This window comes from Lytechinus pictus, chromosome 6, assembly GCF_037042905.1.
Source record: "Lytechinus pictus isolate F3 Inbred chromosome 6, Lp3.0, whole genome shotgun sequence".
In the NCBI taxonomy this organism is placed as follows: Eukaryota; Metazoa; Echinodermata; class Echinoidea; order Temnopleuroida; family Toxopneustidae; genus Lytechinus; species Lytechinus pictus.
The window spans coordinates 14,846,262-14,861,067 of NC_087250.1; the positions used below are offsets into that span (position 1 = coordinate 14,846,262).

The 14,806-nt window shown below is 35.9% G+C and overlaps 1 protein-coding gene across 1 annotated transcript in view; it reads right to left on the reverse strand.

Annotated features, from left to right (window-relative positions):
- The window catches only part of LOC129263303 (calcineurin-binding protein cabin-1-like), a 60,821-nt gene extending 46,647 nt beyond the window's left edge, over positions 1-14,174 (reverse strand). Inside the window, exons 1-9 of the mRNA XM_064101018.1 lie at positions 14,013-14,174; positions 10,667-10,730; positions 9,208-9,271; positions 8,208-8,410; positions 7,554-7,670; positions 6,259-6,342; positions 5,237-5,350; positions 3,474-3,611; positions 2,007-2,187 (exon numbers count right to left, since the gene is read on the reverse strand). Of these exons, the coding sequence (XP_063957088.1) occupies positions 2,007-2,187; positions 3,474-3,611; positions 5,237-5,350; positions 6,259-6,342; positions 7,554-7,670; positions 8,208-8,410; positions 9,208-9,271; positions 10,667-10,708 (943 nt within the window). The 5' untranslated portion in view covers positions 10,709-10,730; positions 14,013-14,174. The remainder of the gene's footprint in view (positions 1-2,006; positions 2,188-3,473; positions 3,612-5,236; positions 5,351-6,258; positions 6,343-7,553; positions 7,671-8,207; positions 8,411-9,207; positions 9,272-10,666; positions 10,731-14,012) is intronic.
- Between the last annotated feature and the right edge of the window lie 632 nt (positions 14,175-14,806).

The following is a 14,806-nucleotide window of genomic DNA, read 5'->3' on the forward strand; positions in this document are numbered from 1 at the left end:
AGTACAATAAGAAAGACAAGAACACAAATAAAAAATAGCATGAGCCACAAGTGATAATTAATTAAAGAAAAATGAATCCTAAAGGATGGCATGAAAACAGATTAATCAGTAGAAAAAGATTAAGATCCCATGAAAACTGGAATGTTTAAAGGAGAATGAAACTCTTGGAGCAAGTTAGCTTTTGTGAAAGCAGAAAAATCAAAGAATAAGATCAACAAAAGTTTGAGTAAAATAGGACTAGCAATAGAAGAGTTATGAGCATTTGAATGTTGAGATCACTAATGCTATGAAGATCCTCCAATTGGCAATGCGACCAAGATCTATGATGTCACAGATGAACAACTCTCCCCTTTTGGACACTGAAAACATACCCCAAAACATCTCTTTTTGCTCATTCTAATCATATGACAAACGATTCATCAATGATATAATGTTGTGAAACCTCTGTACTTGTCCTCTCATAAAGAGAACACCTCACCTTGTGATAGACTCTATAAAAGTGAGAATATAAGTGAAATAAGTACTAAAGTAGTGAGGGAGTTGTACATGTGTGACATCACAGATCTTGGTCGCATTGCCAATGGGAGGAACTACATGGCATTAGCGATCTCAATATTCAAATGCTCATAACTTTCTTATTATACATTCAATCTTCCTCAAACTTTCAACAATATGTTTCTTTGATTTTTCTCTTTGATATGGATTCAGCTGGTTTCATTCTCCTTTAAGTGAGGTTTGTAAGAACTGTCCTCTGGCAAGGGACTCTTCACCCAGATGTTATAATGGATGCGGACATCAATGTGATTACAATGGCATGATTGCACTGATAATAACAGTTGCCCGGCCAGGATGCTCCCCAGGGGATGGAGATGGTGCACATTATGGCCCGCATTCTGAAGTCAGGTTTAACTTAGACCACGGTCTAACTCTGTGCTAAAATTATGGGAAGCCAAACGTTTGAAAATTTTGTTTACTGTGAATGCTTCTCATGTTTACTGTGCTCTTTACTAATTCTTTAATGGTGAAGACAACTGTCATACTTACTCTTCCCAGGCAGTTGATAATGTTTTGGGAGTCAAATGAGCTGATACATTGAACCTCTACTGTTTATGTAACAATTGGCTATCCATACTTAAACCACAACTTTAAACCTGAGTTTAAGTTAAACCCGACTTCAGAATACGGGCCTATGTGTGGAACAGTGATGTTTCCCCATGACAGGGTAATAATAATTACAAGAGCTTAGAAACACAAAGTATGAAGTGCTATATCATCATTATTCTGATATAGAAAAACTTTGTGGCGTTACTCATTGCATTAACTTAGACCTTGAGTCTTTGACTAAGATATGGTGTTATGTACACTGGTTAATTAATCTCCTAAGATAATAATAATAATAATAATAATAATGATAATGTCCTTTGAAACGATACAGAAGGCGAGCTTGCTTGGAACAGCTCATATCTTACGGAAGGTCTTGAATTAGAAAGAGAAGTGAACAATGAGAAGAGGACCCATTTGATAGAATATAGAACAATAACCCTAGATTTCTGGAAGAAGTCCGGTTGCTGTTTAATATACCAACAGAACATCAAGTTGTGAACAATGGAAATGATAATGATAATAATTGTAATAATAATAATGATATAATGATGATAATAATAATAACAATAAAAATAATAATATACTGATTTGTATAGTGCAGAAACTATGTGCATATATTCTTCTGCTCTGTAATCAAGAGCTACTGGAATGCTTGAAGAAATAAGTTTAGAAAAAGGAAAGAAGGAAAAAATTCATGGAAAAGATAGGTTTTTAAGTCTAAGTTAACGCAAATGAGTGACGCCACAATCAGTGCGCAACTTGCTCGTATGCATTTTGACATGCATGAATAACATGCATGAATAAGGAGTTAGTACCGGTATATGATATTTTTAGTTGCATTTTAACGCAACTCTTTCAGCAAATGGCGGCTTGGCCCTTGATAATCGGTAGTCAATACTTACTGACATAGTCATTGATGGCATATAGGATTGTACAGAGAAAGTCCAAGCAAGGCCAATGGAGTTTAGAACACTTCAGGCCCTGCTCGAAGGCCACCCTTGCCAAGGCAAGCTGACTCAGCTTGACCGCCACGGTGCCGATCCGATACCAGAGAGTGACGTCTGTACTGTCTAAATTGACAGCCTGTAACACGAGAAAATGTAAATGCTGTGTGATGAAAAGATTCATGAATTCAATTCAATTCAATTCAATTTGCATTTATTTCATTCTCGATAAAAACAATTATAAAGCAAGGTATGAGAAACAATATATTTACAAGCAAGAGTAAAAATGAAAATGAAATGGGGAACTGCATATTAAATAAAGCCAAGTGGCCATGTGTAAGCGCAGTTCCCAGAACATTGATAACATGACATGGTATAGAGAAACAATAAGATAAAGAATTAAACGTGAAATATAAACAACAAAAACACAAAAAGAAAAAAACAAGAAAAAAATAACTATACATATTTAAGATATAGGAACTGCTTCAATCTTTTTTTTGAATGACCTAACAGACTTGCTTTCAATTACATCTCTAGGGGTAGAGTTCCAAATCACAGGAATATTCAGATTGTATCAGGCTCCTACCACCCTCACTTTCCCAGAGCTGCCAACTAGCCGCCAACATTTGAAAATGAAAAAAAAAGGAGTCCTAATCGCGTGGGACAAATTTTTCTGTTCAATGTCAGGTGTGTCTCCCTCACTTTTATTTTTTTTTTACTTTTTCATGTTAAGCATTCTTACATTTAAACATTGAGAAATTACAAGTGTTGAAAAACTATATTACTCTATTAATACCCATACACACACCCATACCTACCACACAATTACACATAGATGGGAAGATTTATTGTTTATCTTAAATAAATGGGAAAACAAGAGTGCTCCTCTTTTTTATTGATAAAATATCTTAAAAACAGGGTATCTCCTGGAAAAAAAGGAGTAGTTGGCAGGCCTGCTTTCCCCTCAAAATAAAGAAATCACACAAAAAATCTAGTGAAGAGTTGTAGGTTTCCATCCCATTGAGCACATATAGTATAGCATATCCATTTGAATTCAGAATCTGAAAAGCAGAACACTTAACATTTATTTCTGTGTACAAACCAATGGAATCACAACACTTCTAACACATGACATTATGGTCTCAGGGTCGGTGATAGCAAGTACGTGTAAGAAGAAAGCCTATTTTTCGAAGCCCGATGATTAAATTAATTTCAAAGCAACATACTCGGCTGGAAAGCGGTGAAAACGCATAAAGCTTGCATTTCTGTATTAAGTAGTTTACAAGCTTTCGATTGGTATAAGTTTTTGTCAATTTCAATTTTGGGTCTGGGTCTTTGTCTTTATCTTTAATTTCACTCTTGAAGCATAATCCCCCTCCCTCCCTCCCCCACCCCCTCCTAACCCCCCCCCTCCATGTACTGTACCTCCAGATAGTTTTCCATAGCAGTATTCATATCGTCCTTTCCAAGCGCCAGATTACCCAGATTCTTGTAGCTTGAGTATTTCAGGGTTATCGCTGTATTGGTCACTGTTCCTCTCCTCTCATCCGGAGAAACCTTTACCTATAACAAAGCAAGAATTCCAACTGTGATCCTAAAATCAACTGATTTGTGGGGCAATGGTGAAAAATATTTGACTGTCCTGTGGTAGTGCGTGGCTTGTGCAAAATATACACAATATGTTACATTTATGTTATTCTAGAGTCACTCCTCCTCTTCACTCATCCTGAGAAACCTTCACCTTTCTTGACAACACAAGAATTGCAACCGTGATATATCATCCTACTATCAACTGATCTGTGGGGCAATGGTGAAAAATATTGACTGTCCTTTGTTAGTGCATAGAGACATTCCTTGTAGCTCATTTTGCGATATGCATGATAATAAGAAAAACTATGATATTCCATATAGTCAGTGTTCTTCTCTCATCCTGAGACACTTTCACCTACAGCATAACACAATAATAGCCACTTTGATATATACCATACTAATATCACCTGATTTGTGGGGCAATGGTGAAAAATATTGACTATCCTTTGTTAGTGCATTGAGAAATTCCTTGTAGCTCATTATGCAATATTCATAATTGTAAGAAAAAATTATGATATTCTATATGGTCACTGCTCGTCTCCTCTCATCCTTTGAAACCTTCACCTATAAAAAGACAAGTATTGCAACTGTGATATTTCATTCTAATATCAACTAATTTGCGGGGAAATTGTGAAAAATATTGACTGTCCTTTGTTTACAGTGCACAGAGACCGTAAATGTAGCTCATTGCGCAATATGCACAAATATATAATAAATATTATGTCATTCTCTTTGCTCATCATTTGAACTCATCCTGTGCAGCCTTTACCTATGAAAACACAAGTAGAGCAATGTGGTACATGTATATCACCCTAATATCAACCGTTTTATGGGGCGATGGTGAAAATAATCTCATGTCCTTTTGGTAATGCATATCAATAGAAGCCCATTATAAAAACTGCGCAATTAAAAATTAAAAGAATGGTATGTAATTCTGGTTGCTCTGAACTTATTCTGTTTAACCCTAACCAGACCGGGCTTTTTTTAGTGTAATATGACCGGGGGCTGGGGGTTGAATCAATCCCCCTTGAGATCTCGGCCGCCGATCGCACGAACGCTGTGATGTGATCTACAAGGCTGTTTGGTTAATTTTTCTGAATTATTAAGATTTTTTATATGAATTAATTATGCGTAATTTTTCAATCGCATACCCGGGCATCATAAATTTGGTCTCAATAGATGCGCAAGACTTCAAAGTAAAAATTCAGCGAGTGGTGAGGTCGAAAAAATTTCGTGCATCGAAATAGTAACGGAAAATGTCGAGGGGGAGTTGATTCAACCCCCCCCCCCAAGCGGTTTTAGGGTTAAGGGTCTATAGCTAAAACTATTACCTGGAACCAGTAACATACAGGTACATGTATAATTTCATTTGAAGAAGAAGTGAATATCTACCAAGGTACCATTAAATGGTAGTAAAATAATGTAATTAATGAAGCACTCATATGCACTCTTCATATTAAATACTTCTTATTATCATAACTATCCTGGTTCTCACCCGGCCATCAAAATTTTAGATATTCCTGCTATCCATTTATGGCCAAGATGCAGGAGACCATTTATAAAAATACAGTTAGATTCAGTATTCCAGGCATGGTTACCTTAGACAGGAATCTTGTCTGAAGGAGTTCATTGTAAATGTCTTGAGCCTTCTCCACGTTTCCACTACGTTGAAACTCAAGCGCTTTCTTGTAGAGTGAGAACGCTTCCTCTTCCTACAGAAAAAGAAATATCACTAGATAGGGTTACATTGAATATATAATGTTTTGTATTATGGACATGGTATTACCTAAAACACAAAATACGATACAGGAGCACATTCATATTAATCATTAATTGATATTTCAATCTTACTCAAAATCATATATTGACGTGCATTACACATGGTGCTATTAAAAAATATATATATATGTATTGAACATAAACCAATCCATCAAAAAATTTCACTTTGGGCTAATTTTTACATTTTTTTAATTGAGAGCTATTTTCATATGAACCTTTCATTCATAGCATGGTTTACAATGAACTAAAGATAGTTTAGGGCTTGAATTAGTAGAATTAGCATTTAGTAGAATTGTCATTTAGTTAAAATTATTGTTTTACCTATAATAATGTCATTGTTTGGTGGTAACCTCGATTAGCATCTTGCTATTATGTTAGCTCCAATTACCAAATGTTTTTGTTCGTATGTGGTGTACTATTTCATGCAATTGTACCGGACAGTGAGATTTGGTAATAAATTCAATTTCAATTCTCAATTAATCCCATGCCGATGAAGGCCTTGTCGTGGATGCCTTGCTGCCCATCCCATTGGCCTTACAGAGTTATTGCGCCCTTTACAACTTTTTTCCTATTCAGGCTGTAATATAGAAATTGTCATGTCGGTGCAAGATTGCCCTTAACACCACACTCTGCACATCGCATGCCTTACGCAATGCACTTATGCGTGCTGCTAAGGGCGTTTCTGCACCGACGAAGTTAGCATTTATATATTTTGCTAATAAGGACATTCTTGCTCCGAGGCAATGAAATGTGCCAAATAGAAAAGTGGGCTTGCCCTGAAATTATCAAATTTCAGGCCAGATAGTTTATTACGGAGAGAATAAAGTTTATTTATATTTACCTGAGCTTCTTTAGTGAGTTCAACTTCTGATTCTTCGTCGCTGTCTGAATCTTCACTGCTCTCATTCAATGCCGATATCATAGACTGAAACAAAGGGGGGTAAAAATTGAATATGGTCACCTTTGCATGATTGGTAATAATTTCTTGTGCTTGAGATACTCTAAACTTTCTGTTTACACATAATACTAATAGTTACCTTTATTAGATCGCTTCGTATGTTGGTTTCTAAGCACTTTACATTGTAATTATTATTACCCCGGTCATAAGATCCATCACAAAAAGTGCACCATCTCCACTCCCTGGGGAGTATCCTGGCCAGGCAACCGTTTAATCGTGCACACACACATGCCAATCTAATGACATTGACGTTCAAATCCTACCCATTTAACACCTGGGTCGAGAGTGGCAAAGTGTGGATCAACGCCTTGCTAAAGGACGCTAGGCCGCAGTGGGATTCGAACACACGACCTTCTGATTACAAGGTGAGAGTCAGAACCACTACACCACGACGCTTCCATAATGGGAAAGTACTTCCATAATTCTAATTAAATCATGACAAATAACTAACTTTGCATTCAAATGCTTTTTAAAGATAAATGCTAGTTGTGGTAATGATCTCAAAATAAAGAATTTAATGACATGACCGCCCAATTATTTGCATTTATTAATAATAAAATGTGCCTAATGGTACTGGAAGAAATAGTGTAATTGCTGAACAACAAGGAAAATAATCACTGCATTACGGTCAACTGTTAGGTCTTTTTCCAAGCAATAATAATACACTGTCCCACGTGTGCTTATCTGTGTTGGTGATCTCCAGTCATGATTAAACAAAGTTAGGTTTATGTCAATGTATCAGATCTAGATCTATGAATGATAATAGGGTGACAATTAAACTTGATTTTAAAGACTTTCTCATTGAATATTTATTTTCTTTACATTCTCTTACCTTTTAACAAGTATAATAATAATAATAATAATAGAGGTATATTTACCCAGGGTAGCCACTTCAGTTCCGAAAACTGTTCTCCCAGCGGGACCTGCTATTATTACCCTGGCCCTAGCTGGGCTGCCTAGGCGCTCAAGCATTCAAGGAATTAATCCTGCCGGGTACCCATTCACCTCACCTGGGTTGAGTGCAGCACAATGCGGGTATATTTAATGCTGAAGGAAATTAAGCCATGGTTGGGATTCGAACCTACATCCCTCTGATTGAAAGACAAAGGTTGTAACCACTTGATCACTATGCCCCCAAACAGAAAGCGTATCAATCAATAGTATTATTGTTTACATACCATAGCAGATTTTGGTTTCTTCGCCTTGGGTTTTGCCGGGGTGATCGGATGAGTCTCTGTGCGCTTGTACAAAGATGGACGGCTGATGGAAACAATCGTTCTCTTCCTCTTCATTTCCTGTGAGATAATACCCAGGGGTCGGTTTCAAAAAAGCTTGATACATGTATGATAAAAAAAATCTACAATAAATAGTTAAAAGCTACTGAAATCCTTCAATCTGATTGGCTGATGGGAAAATTTGTTATAAACATTGTGCATTTGTGGTTATAACAAGGCTCTATGAAACAGGACCCAAGATTTATGACGGTGAAAAGAATATAGAAAGGAATTCCTATTGTAAACTTGTACACAACAATCTTCTAATGCTTTTTTGTTACATCAGCAAGTACATGTACAGCATCTATGACGAAGGTCTGATTATAAAGCTTGTAGCCTCGTATGTGAAAGCCTCCTAAACATCTATAGGTAAAATTTCATGACTGTGAAAAAAAAATTGTGTCCTTAATCTTTTAATAGTACACTGGAAAACATCTTTGTTTAATAACAATGTTTGGTCATTAGTTATTCGATGAAACCAAAATTGGTAGTCAATCGTCCCACATGGGTGATTGTATTAAAAGAGAACAATTATGCCTCATCAAAATGTTGACTAACCTTTTCAAGATTTCGAAGCAATTTCTTTTCCCTCCCTCGCTGTCTTTTCTGAGATACGACGTCATCTTCCTCGTCATCATCGGCATCGTCGTCCCCGTCATCATCATCATCACGCTTCTCATCTGATGAAGAGGAGGAAGATGATGATGAATCGCTGATGATTCTATTTCTTTTGGGTGCTCTATGCACTTGCAGATGGGTTGCTGTAGAACGACAGATAGTAAAGCACAAATGAATTGACTTGAATTACTGAACATCAAATGCATGCCTGAATTCTAAATGTCTTTTCACAACAGACGAAAATTCATCAAAATTTGGGTCAAAGCACGAAGATGTTACGAGTTATTCTGATAATCAGACCTAGTTTTAACCCTACACTAAACAAGTAATTTTGTAAACAAGTCTATGGAATACTCGGTTTTATCTTTTTCGTTCAATATGGCTGATAAAAATAAGGTACATAGATATCTATTTTTATGCTCCTTTTATTAGCCTTCCTGAAGACATTATTAAATGTTTAACTTTGAAACAGGAAGTGTTGAGCAACTTTTAACAAAAAGGTTTTTTTTTTTTTTTTTTTGGGGGGGGGGGTCATTTTAATAATAAAAACTAAAAGTAGGTGTTGGAGTCTGGGGCGACAATCTACATTTTGCTTCCAACATGAACGCAAAGACCAAAACCCCACAAGGACCAGGGTCCCATAACACAAAGGTTAGCGATTGATTGTATATTGTAGTCAAAGGAATCAATCGTAGAAAGATGTTCTAGATCATCGCTAAGCTTTGTGTTATGGGCGCCAGCACTAACACCGAACTTGATATACCTGGGGGCCATTTCATAAAGCTGTTTGTAAGTTAAGAGCGACTATAAGAATGACTGGTGATCCTTTCTCACACGCTAAACCATTGCCAATGAACATTTTGGTGTATATATACCATTTACCAGAAGAAAGGATCACCAGTCGTTCTTAAAGTCACTCTTAACTTTCTGAAACACCCACCTGTATCGCCTTCATCATCTTGTAGGTGAGCTGTGGCTTCCAGCAATCTTTGTTTTGCAGCCTCCTAAAAAATAACAAAGAACACAACAAAAAGAAACAGATCAACAAACAGGGCCCAGTTTCATAAATTCAATAAAACATTTCCTAAAATTCAATTAAATCTATTTTCTACATATTTAGTAAAAAACATACAATATCAGTACAATCAAAATGCATTCATAGATAATTACAATACAAACATAAATAGTTTATATCACATAGAAAAGACATAAGAAAATCAAAATGTAGAGGGGATTGACAAAGGCCATATTGACTTATCAAGGACAATCCCCAATAAAAAAAATAAATGGATTACATAAATTATATTAAAAAAAGAAAGATACTTGACCTAAAAAAAAACGGACAGAGCAAAAAATGGAATACGCAAAACGGGGAGGGAGAGACAAAAAATAAAATAATTCAAAAAAAATCTGTTCAACTTGGGCCAAAATTTGACTTCAAAAAAAGTAAACAAAAACACATTGAAATTGTAGGATGATTATTTTTCAATTATTTCCTTTAACTTGTGCTTTCTTTAGATGTTTTACATTTCTGTTCAGTCTAGACCTGAGTCCATTTGCATTTCTTTTCAGCACTGCCCTTGCAGTCTGAACTTTGGTCATTTATTATATTCAGTTTTCATTCATTCATTCTACTCTGAATGCCTTGGTCCTCTGATTCTCTTTTATCATCTTCATTCCTTCTCTATTCATGTGTTCCACTCATTCCATCCCTCACCTGACTCCTTAGTTTCTAATGCCATTATTACATAATCACCAGACATCTTTGTCATCTTCATCTCATTCCTTATTGGTTTATCTTACGAATTTGGTTCTTACATTTTACATGCAGTTCGATCCTTCCATTTACAGTTTGATTGGTTGTTATTTCTAATTCAAATAAATTATGTAAATTGTATATCATTGAGTTTTACTGAGGCAAAGTAGCCCAGAGATTAAATCAGTGCACGACCAAACTTCTTCGACTTCAGTTCAGTTTATTTGCGTCTCTTCCTAGTTTCACTTATTTTCCCTTTGTGGATGATTTGAGTTTGCTGCCTTGAACTTACATCATTTCTACCCTGAACTTGACTTATAATTTTACACCTTACAAAATCATAATAAATGGGCCTGGTTCATAACTGTTTGGAACCAATCAAAATCAAGGATACCATGAAAGTTACCATTTATTTTATGCAACGAACAGGGGCCCCTGGCCAATTGAACTGACTCCAACATTTTGGGCTAGTAGGTACCGGTAGGCCTATATGGCCAGATCTCGGACCCCTACAAACTCCCATCAAATTTGGGTTTATGTCCCCCCCCCCCCCCCCCCCGATTCTTCAACAAGGAAAATATTGAGTTTGACATGATTGAATTCATGAAAAGTGTTTGGTATTACGATCCACTACTATACTTACATAGCTATGACCAGTCTCTTTCAGTGTCCGGATAATAGGCATCTTTGTTCGTTCGCATATTCACCTGCAGAAGGGAAAATATATCATAAAGAATAATAGTATTATAAACATAAATCTACATTCTAGATTAATGTCGTCTCCTTTTGACTTTTGTCATGTTCCCAGAACGTGTTTGGAACTTTTTCAAAGACCAAGCACTCGCGATTAGAACTTGTGGAGGATATTTAGTGGACAGTGTTCTTGCACCATTGGCATAGCTGATCTCGGAGAAGTCATCGATTGAATATAATGGAATGTCAACAAAGGCCAACATCTACTTGCTCTTCGTTGGACCTCCCTCAACTGGGAAATCGCAGGCCACACAAGTAGGAACAACTGACCCTCTACAGGCGATAGATACTGTACGAAACAACACGATTCCCCTTGCCATCGAAAAGTCCACTTCCGGAGGACTGTTTTGCAGATTGGCCGAAGGGGATGGAATGATGGTCTCCGGCGAGATACACGACATTCTTCTGAAAATGGCAAAGAATGACGGAGAGAGCGCAAGTGGGGATATTGCAACTTTGTGCTACTTGTTTAGTGGTGAAAAAGTATCGACGACATACATGTACGCTACCCAAAACAAAAAGGAAATAGAGGCTGGGCGTGCTTTCTCCATTGTAGGTGCAACCCAACAAGGACCAGCCGCTCATCTCCTCACAGCTCTTGACAATGGTTAACGGGATGATTGAGAAACTATTGAGCCATTTCCAAGATTGCTTGCGAACCTTTCCCAAGGATACGCGAGAAGCACACCATCGTCTACTTGAATCAGGATCGCTTAGTATCACGAAGTGTGCTATAAGTCGTCGAAAACCGACACGAAAAGGGTGTAAAATATTCCTTTTCAGATTGCAAGAAAAACTAAACAAAATGAGCAGTACATCAAGGCGATAAACCAAACCATTGTAGAGGGAACTTTTCCTCCTCAGACATTCGACTTGCCGCACCCATTCAGGTTCTCAAGTCCATAGTAGAAGACCTGCTGGTGGGACGTCCACCAAATGCACCAAACCAACTAATCGGACTGGAGAGTCTAGTGGCAGCCCAAAAGCTGGTTAAATATGCAGAAGGGCAGAAAGAGACTTTCTTAACCGTAAGTATATCAATCAACTGGTACATGGATATTGTTTAACACAAAAAATATCAATAATACCAACGTGTTATATTGCTAATTACTAGGCTTTTAGGTATATATTTGAATATTATTATATTAGAAAATACAATTCACTTTATGAATGTGATGATCTTCTCTGAACAGAACAAATTTAATAATTGTCTATTACTCATGTGTGTATTTTGATTATACATGTAGAACATAAAGATGACATTTTATTAACTTTTCCAAATGTTGATATTGAGTCAATAATTATGTGTGTAATTTAATGATTGCAGAAAAACATGTGACTTTATATCAATTTATGTTGTATCGATTAATGTTACAGGAACTTTGAGATATTACGACCAAAGTGACCACTCCGGTCAAGGATCAGCCAACACCAACCAGTGTGGCTGCTGCCAATGTTAGATCACCAGGAAACGTGCCGATATATCGCTCCTTCAAGTCTACCTGCATTAAGCCCATGAGGAGCGTTAGCAGTGTGGAATTTCCAAGTGCTCTCACGGATCTCAAAGATGTTGGGGAGGTAACATCGATCCGCAGTGGAGGAAACAGCAGGCCCTCGGTGGTATTTTGTTAAAAAAGACCCAGATATCATCGACTGGGACACCTTCACTATTGTTAGTAGAGAGGAATACCCCATAGCCTGCATAAAGAATTTGCCAAGCTGTGAACACCAAAAACATGAGGAATGCGCTTATTAGCAGTGTGGAGTTTTCAAGAGCTCCCACTAATTTCAAAGATGTTGGGGCGGTAACTTAGATCCGCAGTGTAGGAAACAGCAGTTTCTCAGTGGTATTTGTTAAAAAAGATCCTCATATCATCGACTGGGACACCTTCACTAAAGTAGAGAAGCTTACATCGCAGCCTACATAAAATTTGCCAAGCTGTGTTACCAAAAACATGAGGAATGTGCTTATCCAAAGGAGAAATGAGATTGTTTTGTTAAGTATTTACGTGTGAACAGTGATCTTGTTTTGTATACATATTGATATCATAAGATATTGTGATATTAAGAATGATTTTTTATTCAAAATTGATGTCATGTACCGAAAATTATAACATGTTGAAAGCTTGATTTTTTTCTGCCGACCCAAATCATACATTATAATTTTTTTTTTCTGTTTACAGATGTCATTAGATAGTTCAAGATTTTACTGCTTTATCTTCAAAATTTGAAATTACATGTAGTTTTAGCATGATATGTATTCATAAACATAACCTCTCTTAATTTCTATGATAATTTCTTGTTTGTTGTACATAATATTTTAAATATATTATGAAAATATATTTTTATTTCAACTTTGAAGCATAATTTAATGTGACTTGTTATCACCAATAACTTTCATTAGGCCTATTGTTTGCAGTATTTTTAAACAAATTTTTGTCATTGCAAACTTCATTATAATGCCAATTCATTTTTTAAATTGGATCGAGACATATTACATTAATTATAGTTGCACATGATAACAATCCCTCTTTTTTATTGCTCAGACCAAGACATTACTAAAAACATTTTTTTTCCACAATTGATGAAATTATTATGAATATCCCATAAAAAATTACAATAAATGTACAGAAAGAATGATAAAGATAAATGAAAGAAGAAATGAGAGAAAAGGGCTAGTGTGCAAACACGGGTGAATATTTTTATATACAGACAAAAAAACATGAAGATACAAGTTTATTCTACAGGCCTGTTTATTATTTATATATTTTGGCTTTGAATCTTATTTGTTATTTCTCCTTTTCGTCTCTGGTTTCTTACCTTTGTTATTTTTCTATTTCTTTGCTTGGTTTCTATGTATCTTATTCTTTCTTCTATTTCTTTTCTGTTTTGTCAGTTCCTTTTTACTCCGCCTTCTATTACATTATAATTCTCCTAAAAACTAACATTTTTTTCATCACACTTTAATACAAAAACGATTACAGTTGAAGTTCTATCAGACTGACAAAAAAATTATAGTAGTAAATATTGCAAAAAAGAATAATCAATAAAAACTTATAATTATAATAATTTTCATGATCTATGTCTACATTTTCCTCAGATCTTCATCAATTACTTTCATTAGGCCAATTATTTCTATTAAAAAAATTCAGTGCAAACTTCCACTTTAATGGCAACTCCATTTTAAGATTGGAACGAGAAATATTACATTCATACAGGTATATGGTTGCACTTACATGTATAGACTTCTAATGATACTGTAAGGCGCTGTAAGGTTGAGAAAAAAATGTAGCTCTATGCAGCAAACTCAATCATCATCAAACCAAATGGGAAGTAAGTGAAACTATATGAGACGCAAAATGAATCGAACAGAACCCGAAGAAGTCTGGTAGTGCACTGCTTTAAATTAGCTTTAATCTCTGGGCTACTTTGCCTCAGCTAAACTCAGAATCACATAATAATTTACATATTCAAATCAAGTAGAGTCAACCAATCAAAATCAAATGAATGGAAGGATCGAACTAAAATGTAAGAACCCAATTCATAAGATAAACCAATAAGGAATGAGATGAAGATGATAAAGGATGTCTGGTGATTATGTAATAATGGGAATAGAAACTAAGGAGTCAGGTGAGGGATGCAATGAGTGGAACACCTGAAGAGAGAATAGAGAAGGAATGAAGATGACAAAAGAAAAAGAGAGAAAAGGCATTCAGAGTAGAATGAATGAATGACAACTGAATATCATTGAACTCAAATACCTAAGTTCAGACTGCAAGGGCAGTACTGAAAAGAAATTCAAATGAACTCAAGTCTAGACAGTTCACAGAAATGTAAAACAGCTGAAGAAAACACAAGTCAAAGGAAATAAACAAAATAGGAAAATGACAAAATAACCATCCTACAATACAAATCCCTCTTTTTTATTGCTCAGAACCACTCATTCAATGAACAAGGTTATGCTCAGTGTCAGAACGAGACATTAAATAAACAGATGGTGAGAGAAGAGGGCCTAGGCTATAGATCTAGT